General features: G+C 42.8%; 1 protein-coding gene across 1 annotated transcript in view; it reads right to left on the bottom strand.

The window, feature by feature from the left end:
• The window catches only part of ajap1 (adherens junctions associated protein 1), a 43,053-nt gene extending 34,429 nt beyond the window's left edge, over positions 1 to 8,624 (bottom strand). Inside the window, exon 1 of the mRNA XM_035657513.1 lies at positions 7,780 to 8,624. Coding sequence (XP_035513406.1) covers positions 7,780 to 7,808 — 29 coding nt within the window. The 5' untranslated portion in view covers positions 7,809 to 8,624. The remainder of the gene's footprint in view (positions 1 to 7,779) is intronic.
• Positions 8,625 to 10,089: the final 1,465 nt, after the last annotated feature.

Raw genomic sequence — 10,089 nt, 5'->3', positions numbered from 1 at the left:
AGTATTTACTGATGCTACAGTATCATATGCAAATTTCCCTGATCTCACCTCATTACCATTCCACTCTAATACATCAATCACTGAAACCTTTCAGGAAGATCAGGGCTACACTACAGAGTCATCTTGAAAGATAATGCCCAAATTGACTGGAATCTTCTCCATTTGCACAAGGAAATAAAATCGACACAAGGGAGTGTAATCATGCGTACAGTATGAAAGAAACACCCAACTGTCATTTAGGAGAATATATGGCCAATACAAAGGCTGAACTTCTCAGAGAAATGTGTTATTCATATGAAAAATATGGCAGAGCTGCCTTTCCAGTCCAATAAACTCAATAAACTGTTAATGATAAAGCAAATTGAAAATGTCAGAAGGTATACAAAATGCTGAAAGGAATTCTCTGCAACCTTGATGAATGGGTGCTGCACATTGGATATTTATGAATTATGAGGCTACATGGCTTGTTCCATTATTCCATTTAAAACTCATTTTAACTGGCACTCGGCCCACAGTCCTGGACACAATACAATCTGTTATGACACTGAAGGCAAACTTTAGCATATTGTTGAAGCAGTAGTGCTTCACATTTTGTCAGACTCTAGGGTAAATTCTTCAGGAAAGCAAAGCCTAATTCATCAAAATTGTCTGCAGGCCTTAATGTACTAATAGGCTAACATATTTGAGAGAAAGAATGTCAGTCAGCATACTTCTGCTATCAAATAATATTCTCACACAGTACGGCATGCAAAGCATTAGGACTACTCTAGAGGCATCAGCACCTTTCTTATCCACCGTAATTCACACACAGACACTATCATATTGTGGCAGCAGCTCAAAATGAACCATTAGCAAAGTGCTCTATTGTTATTTTAATCCACTTCCGCTCATTTTTTCCCTTTGCTTGGCACTTTTTCATTCTCTCTTCTCCCATTGAGCAGAGCACTTTTAAGGGACGACAGCCTTTTTCATTCTGAGGGAAGATCAGGGGGTGCCGGATTCTGAGGGTTAAAGTCCTGATGTCTTCAAACTAGAAATGTTTTACCCTTACAGTGTGTTGTGCGTGCTTATTTTTCAGAATGAGATGTGACTTTTGCAGCACTTCATCCATGGGTCAAAATGAGCTATATGGTCATCATAATCCCATAATTACTTAAAGTGGTTATAATCGATCTTTTTTACAATAACCATGTATCAAATGACAATGGGACAATGTGACGGGGGTCCCTCGTAGTGATGAATCTACAGAGAATTATCACCTGACCCTGCTGCTCCCCTCGGCTTCACAGAGCTTTATAGCCAGTTTCAGCTCATTGTTGTTTTGGTTACATTTCATGTCCCAAAACAGCGGGCAGTTTTCAGCTAACATTACTCAAACAGCAGAATATCGTGTATTTGTTGGGGACTATTTTCAGACGTGGATTAATACACATTTGCACTAGTGAGTGTTTTTAATAGTTTTTGGACAAAAATACAAAATATTTTAAAATGGCAGGAGTAAGATATATCAGGCTGTGACTACGCGGACAATACTTGGAAGTAGGATCAATTCATTGTTGGTTTTGGTCTATTTTATGGAGTTTGTTGATAATAATACAAATGAATATCACCAGGTGCACTGTTTTATAATCACATAAGATAAAACATGTAAGTTGCCTTATAATTGTGGTATAGAACACTTATGTTATTTAGTTATTTGTTATCAGGACATGTGCTCATTGTAGACAACAGGTAGAATAAATATGATACCATTATCCTGTGACGACAATGTCGTATGGTGATTTATGGCTTTATGACCAACATTTAAGTGCTACATATTTTCCCATCATACACACTCGTTTATGCACGGGATAATCAAGCCAGTGAGTTGCTGGTTGTATTTGCACTGTAGCTGTAGAAGTATTGTGTTTCATGCCGTACAGCTGAGGGGGTTCATCCTCCTCCCAATAAAAGGAGGAGCTGCGATACCTCCGAGTCTCTATTTGCAGCCTGTTGAATATGCAATCATGCCTTTGTTGGAACTGAAGAGGGCTGTGTGCTCAAGCTCTCAGACTAAGCGACAGGGCAAATATAACCCAGCATGTATACACACACACACACACACACACACTCAGATACGCACATGCGAATGGCTCTGTGGTGGCAAGCTCTATTGCCAAGATACACAGGAACCAAATCGCTTATTCCCACTATGTTGTGTTTCTAATTTGTTGATTATGGTGGCTAAATCCTCCCAGATCCTGCTCCAACTAAGTGACATGCCACTGATATTAACTGAGTGCGATAAGCTTTGAGACTGGACAGGTGTTCACAACCCCTGCTCTCCTCTCCCACCGGTCAACAGCAAAACACAGAGGAACAGACATGAGCCTCAGCGATCCTGCTTTAACTTGGCTCGTATAGATAATATTCCTTATAGAAATTACGTATTATTTTTACTTTAAGTAATGCAAATTCTACATTTAGGATTTAGCCGCATATCTTGCGATGTATAACCTTTACTAGGACATGACTTATTATCGAGGATGCTTTGAACATATAAACAAACTGACTTCTCCAGAGGTCAAAAACATTGGTGGAAGGATGCTGAGAATCATCTTTGTAGATACGCAATCTTCTGTTTTGACCTTTCCAAGAATGCGAGTGTGCTGCAGTACAGTGCCTGGGTTTCCACTGGACTTCTTTAATACATTTTACCTCATCCCATCTTTTCATCTTTAATCAAAATGCACTGTTTGGAATTATCTCTACGCGTTTGTTGTGTTTTTGGAGAATATCAGCTGCATGTGGCTGTGTAGCTTTGAAAAATGCAGGCTCTGAGGTGTAGGAGTTAAGCTCTCCTCAGTAGATATCCTGTATTAGGGAGATAAATACCACAGTTGGCTCTCCAAAGAGTTCCAGAGATTTATGGATTGCCTCTGTGCAGCGGGCCTCTGGGAGGCAAATTTTCTATGAAATCTTCCACATGTTTTGGTAGCACACACACACACACACACACACACACACTCTCTATCCATGCCTGTAAGGCTGAGCTGCCGCAGCTGCTGCTGTGGTTGTAGTTTAAAAAACCTTGTTGCATTGCTGAGGCTGGAACATAATTCATAGAGGAAAACAAGCAAAAAATAGAAAGGGTAGGGTGGGTTAGGTGGAGTGTGTGTGGTTCTGAGGGGGTCTAAGATGCAACCAAGGGTGTTGCATCATCCCATTAATTACTCCCACTGCACAATGTCCTCCACTACAGTGTGCATGACCCACATGCTCAGAAAGATGAGCGGGGCGGTAAAGAGCATGGGAATTGGGTGGAAAAAGAAAATAAAGGGCAAGACAAACAAGACAACACTTCAATCAACTCGGCCCCTCACTGTCAAAGTTACATTTCAGCCTAAGCCAACCCACTGACGAGCTGAGAACTATATAAAGAGAGAGAGTGTGTGTGTGTGTGTGTGTTGGCATGGGGGATTTGTGTTGTTCATTTATGAGTAAGTATTTTAGTAGAAAGTGGCCCACTGAGAGCCCCCCCCCCGCGCGCCTGGAGATGCCCAGTTAGTGGGAAGGGCCATGACGGATAAATCTGATCCTTTGTAGAGGCAGTATTGATCCAGGAAAAGCTCACTACATGAATCAAGTATGAGCTCCGTGCCTGTTAGTTCCTTCACTCTGTAGGATGGATGTGCTTCAGTGCAGTAGAAACACACACTTTCTCATGGAGCCCAAACTGGACAAGCTGCTCATTAAACCCCATCAGGCTGAGGGATGCTGGCACTATGGTGGGAACTTGCACTTGAGGTCCAAATGTGTTGATTTTCAGTTCAGGAAGAAACGGGTGACAAAAGAGTCAAATAGCTCAGAGGAAGCATGTGAGTGTCATGTAAATGGAGAAAAAGACAGCAAGATGCATTCTCATAATTTGATTTAATTTAATGAGGAAATAAAAGTGAATATCTGTCGAACTACAGTACTGGATACAAAATACTGTCAAAGATAAGTTAGATTTTGCTTCTTGGCACACTGACGCTGATGATTCTGACGCCATTTTTTAAAACTCGGTAGTATAAAGGGCCATAAAGGTAGCAGTTCGGTACCCAGCCCCATGAATGTGAAAACATCCTTCCAGTGTCAAACTCTGATCATCTCAAAGGATCATCATTAAGATTTGACCAACTTAAGCTGTCACACAGTTAAACCTGCATGAAAACCTGCTTTATCAGCTGTTAGCCCACCTCTGTACAACAATGACTTAGTATTATTATTATTAGTTATTTAATATTTGCAAAAAGAAAAACTTGGTTGGCTAACAGAGCTTTCATTCAAGTGTGTCTGTCCATATGAGCTGGAGTTGTCTCATTTCCAACATCCACTGTGCAGCGATGTGTTCTGGTGGCAGTTATGGTCCAGTTCTGCACATGCCTCTTCTGCACTAATTGCTATGCTAGTCGGTGACGAGTCATTTATGGTTCACCCCTGTCCTTAGCAACAGCAAGCTGCTCTCTTCTTCTCTTGTCTTGCTCTCTCAGTTGTATTTCCAGGACGGTCAGATGAACCAGCATCCATGTCTGTTTTATCTCTTACGCTATTTCACGGGGACAACCTGTTCTGGTCCTTCTGGATTTAACAGACTGCTGAGCACAGGGTGTTTACGACACGCACGCACACACACGCACACTCACACACACACACAAATCTCCAGAGGACAGGATCTCAGAGAAGCAACACAGCCTATTTCACTGCAAATGAGGTTAATCACGCTCCAGAGAGGCCCAGTTAATAACTCTCATAGAGGCTATTAAGATGGCACCTAAATCACAGGAATATCTGAATATCAGATGGCCCCTCACACAGTAATGTCACGTTTAGCATTGGAGTTCTTGGTAGAGCTAGCTGTGAGGACGCCGACTGGTCTTAAACACCCTGAGAGAAAAAGACCTCAGTGTAGAATATATCAGGAACCCTGGTTCATTAAGCCAGCGATGTTAATAAGAATGACACTATTACTCAGATACAAAATAGGCTTCATGTTTAAGCGGGGATAAGACAACAAATACTAAGCACATGATCACCACAAACATCAACACCAGCAAATCACTCCTGAGCTGAAGATTCAGTGAAGCCCCTTTCTCTCTCTTTCTTACTGTCGACCTCACACGCCGACCGCTTGACATGTCACTGTTTTCCATTTACCATGAGAATGGATCTGGGCCAGGAGAAAGACAGGCACGTGTAGGAACAGTCACCTGTACCAAACAAGTGGAAACCGGCAAATGAAGCGCTCCTGAAAGGCAACCGGTGTCTCTGCCAGCCATTCTTTTGCAGCTGCAGTGTGCCGAAGCCTGATAGCATCCCCAGTGCCTCGGCAGTACGAGAGCTCACCGCGGGGAACCCAAAACTGTGCAACGTCCATTAAAGATTGAGCCCGGAGATGCCGAGCCCAGGAGAGATGAATGCCTGCTGGGTAACTCTCAAGTGAGATGCTCTCTGGTTTGAGCTTGTTGTAATTCTGCACCATTACAGGCACTCGTCATCTTAGATGTAAACTAAATGAATTTTCTTTCAGTGACATGTATGAGAACCACTGCTTTGAGTGAATAGAGTCAGATTCAAGTGGCAATCGAGCATTTGGTTTTATTCCGGCTAACAAGAGGTGTTGGTATCTACCTACTGGCACAATGTTGCTTTTCCTTAGATTTGCATCCGGAGTAATAGCTTTGTGCCTGGGTAGTTATTGCTAAAGGAATCTGCATCAAGTGCAATACATTCATTCATTCCAGCTTCACAAATGTGAGCACCTTCCCTCTTCTTTTTTTATTATTGCACACTGAAGATGTTTGGACTGTTGGTCGGACAAATGAAACAATTTGAACAATATCGAGCTGTGCGAATCTACGGTGGCCATTCTTTGTCATTGGCGTTTGACAATTAAAAACAGTTCATCCATTCTTCAAACCTAATTGCAGATATGTTTGTCTCCTGCTTGTACTCTGCACACAGTTCACCACATCATACCACTGCACTACAGTCTATACAGGATGATAGTGGAACACCAACCTGTAGTCCACAGGGTTTCTTACTGAGACTGTTGGCCTAGATTACATGAAGAGTAACTACAGCTCTTCCTCAAAATTCTTTAATGTATGTATTTATGTATCCATCCATCTAGTCTTCTCTTCAGATTTGCTAGTCACTGCTATTGCCTTTACGCCCACATATCAAGTGTGTGTAGGTGGTCTGTCTCTTTGTCTGCTCCAACAGGTACAGGGTCTTTCTCTGCCCATGCTCACTGTCCATTTCTATTTCTTGTTATTCCAAAGCAAATAATAATGTTAAACACAACCTCTACTGGAAAGCAGGGCTTTAACCAAATATTGCCATCACTGTCTGGTAATGAATGACAATGACAAACAATGTAAGCTTTTAGCCTGCAATGGCAAACTAAATCTGGAACATGGTGAATGAAGCGGCTTCAGTCCTTAAAAGCAGTTGCCGTTCTTCCCACATCCCATTTTAACGTCCCACATCATGTCAGCAAGCGACTGGAAAATTCCTGAAGATGGAAATTGGTTTCTCTGTGCCTCTGACTGATCCATCTAGAGATATGGCACCCTAAATGCATTCCATGTCATCATCTTATACAACCGTGCTGTCTTACGCCACGTATTGCCATTACCCTGCGAGGTCAGCCCTAAGATGTACAGTGTGTGTCATGCATAATAGATGAACGGCTGCAAATGGGCAGGAATTAGGGCTACCGGTGGGAATGAGATCCAGCAGGTGGCAAGAGAATCTCACCGCTGGCAGGTTTGGTCTCATTTCACAGCGTGTCATTAGCTCTAAACCTATTTTACGGCAAATGAATGAGATCAATTTTAGCTTTTGTTTGCAGACTTCCTAACTAAGTCAGTCGGCTGGTGTCCATACTGCTTCAGTTCAGGGACGGCGTGTTATCGTGAAGGCGAAGAAAGTGTCAATTTCTTTTTGTTTTTATATATAACTAGAAAAAGGTTGTTGTTATTGGGAGGAGTAAGGGAAAGCTTACCTCTCCATCCAGGCAGTCTACATGCCATCCTCTCCTCTACTCAGTACATACACCCACTACTTCCATTTTTTTTGGGGGGGGAGAGAAAAAACCTCAATGTGACTCAGTATCACTGTTATTCATTTAATCACAACCCCATAAAGACATCTATCTCTAAACACATGATTCATTATAAATTTGACCTACGATTTCCCAACTAATGCGCGTGCACGTGCTCGTGCTCACCAGTGTGGAGGAGCTGACAGACCTAACCTTGAGGCTGCGTGCGCGCGTGCGTCTGCACACGTGCGTTTGGAGCGCGCGCGCGTGTGCCTGTGAGTGTATGTGTGTTGCTTGCGCCGTACTGTTGGCGACCCCCAGCGTACGGGACGTGAAATTCTCGATCATATTCTTCCTTTTTAAACATCACAAAACATGATCCATATAAAGCCTCCGGCTCGCCATTCCTCAGTGTCAACACCGCAACAGAAAATAGCCGGTGTCTGTGAGGAACTTTAACGCAAGAGGAGCTACATTTGCGTGTTTTCTTTTGTGTGTACAGACCTATTGATACATATAATCCACTCATCAATTCCAGCACTCTCTCATAACTTGCAGTGGCGTAGATTAAAAAACTGAGACGTGTTATCGAGCGGCGCCGTTAAACGTGCAACACCGTAAAACAATGTCGGTGTTTCTCGGTTCTCCCAAGCATTTTCTCCATTACAGTGAAATTACTAGAACATGAAATGAAATTGTTCGTGTCTTACCTGCGCGCAACACTCCGTTTTATCCACATTTTTTTCTCGACTGCCGAATCCGACTCAGTCCTCCAGGTATCCTCCCATTTAGATGGGTTTCCACCAAAGTCGACAATAGCTGATAAAAACACTCAAGTGACGGACCTTACTCCGGCTGTCAGTAACGCAACCATTATTTAAGCCATATCCTCCAACGTTGCGCACATCAAATTCCTCCAACAGCGCTGCCAAATCCCACTAAAGAAAGAACCACCACAACAGTCAGGTCTCTTTTAAGTTGCTCGTCAATTGTTCTTTTGGCGACAATCTTCCTCCTTGTCAGTTCAAAGGAGAAGGGGGGTACGCGCGTGCAGGCGGACAGGTGAGCGGGAAACCAAAAGGAGAGGTACCCTCAAACTTTGCCTTCACGCAGATCTTTCATTCCCCCCTCCCCGGCCGGAGAGACAAAGATGTAAGCTGCGGAGAGCATAAAACAAGGCATGTAGTTGGCATCCTCGTCGCTGAAATGACAGCGCACCTTCTCCTACATTGTTGAAAGGCAGATGAGCGTCCAAAAAAAAGAAATTGGTGGTGGGGGGGGAGGGTGTGTGGAAGATGAGGATGTTCGGCTCTCTGAAGCACGCAGGAGACAAGTCACCGCTGGCAGGGGGTCCTCATTATCTACTCACATCTCTGGAGGTGTTGAGAGGCGCGGAGGGGTTAGACAAAAGTTAAAAAATAAAAACGAGGTGCAACTGAAAAAAGGAAGAAAGGGAGGGGGGGAAAGCGAGGCGAAGGAGAGTCCTGGAGGCTGAGAGTTGTTTCTGAGGAGTTGGAGAGAGGGGGAATGAGAGCTTGTCATCAGAGAGGAGAGAGGGAGGCTGCTCCGTCTCCTGCTGCTCCTCTTCTCTCAGACTGACGAACGACCTGCCTGCTGAGCCCCACGCTGCCGTGACGTCATTTTAAAGCCAAATTTGTCATGTGCCGGACTGTCTCACGTCATACGGGTGCACGCTCGTGAGTGTCAGATTGGGTTTGACAAGGGCCAGCACTGTCCGGTACGGCACGGAGCTCCAGAGCAGTGTGGGACTGAGGCGTGTGAGGGGAGTGAAGAGTGCACACAAATGGCTAGAAGTATATTTGGGATGTCAGACACATAGAGTCACATCAGCTGGCAGACAGGACCAACTGAAAGTCTTTATAGTCTAATAATGTATGATTTAGCATTTTGTTTGAGGCAGCAAAGGATCCTGACAATTTGGGCAGGATCTGTGCTCTCCCTTATACCGAAGGTCAAATTGTAGTTTCAGCTTATGATAGCCATTCATAAGAAGATTATGACTCCTCCCACTCCTAATATTATGAGTAGAAACAGCTTAATTAATATTGTGATTATTATTATAATTGATACTGGCAGATAATACCGCTGGCATTAGCAGCGGGTGACAGAACAAACCAGCTTCAATGGAATTTTAAATCTGTTTCCACTTCAAGAAATAAGTGGAAATGTGCAGAACAAGAATCTGCTCAAATGATTGGAAGAAACAAATTAAATTAAATCCCCAGTGAGGTGGTTTGTACATTTTTCAGATTCTTCAAATTGCTGTAATATGATAACACTATTGTTAATTTGTCTGTTTGTTTGGGGCCTCCTGATGGCAGTAGTGGGTACAGTCATTTAAGGGGCTTATTCAAAGAAGAGGTCTGCGTATAAGGCCTGCAAGGCATGAGGAGTGTTGTACTTTGGTCAACTTAATTCAGCATCAGCTTGCACAAAAATATATTATGTGATTCAGGTAATATAAAAGGTCATTATACAGTATGTTGCATTTTAATGTCAAAGGTCCAGTGGGTAACATTTAGGAGGATCTATTGGCTGAAATGGAATATAATATTCATAGGTATGTATTCAACACATGTATAATCAACTGAAAATAAGAGTTGTTGTCCGCCATGTTGAACCACCGTGTTTCTACAGTAGCCCAGAATGGACAAAGCAAACACTGGCTCTAGATCGGGGCGTTAGTGTTTTGCACGTAGTTTCTGCTACCCATTTAACAGCACATTCTTAGTCCCAAACAAGCAGTGTTCAGTTAGTTAATCTGAATCTTCACCACTAGATTCCACTAAATCCTACACTGGACTTTAGTTGATTATTGACTTGTTTTTGTTAAAGTAAGTGCTAAAATATGTTACTCGGATCAGACAAAAGTTGTTTCTAATTCTAATGAAGTTGAAAGTGACAATGTCAGAAAACAACTGGTATTGCAAAGTATAATGCAACAAAATAAAATAAGAGTGAAGCTCTCAATACATTGGCAATAATAATAATAATAATAA

Source organism: Morone saxatilis, unplaced genomic scaffold, assembly GCF_004916995.1.
Source record: "Morone saxatilis isolate NCDOM2014 unplaced genomic scaffold, NCSU_SB_2.0 Contig15, whole genome shotgun sequence".
Lineage (NCBI taxonomy): Eukaryota > Metazoa > Chordata > Actinopteri > Moronidae > Morone > Morone saxatilis.
This window is presented reverse-complemented; position numbering and strand designations above follow the sequence as displayed.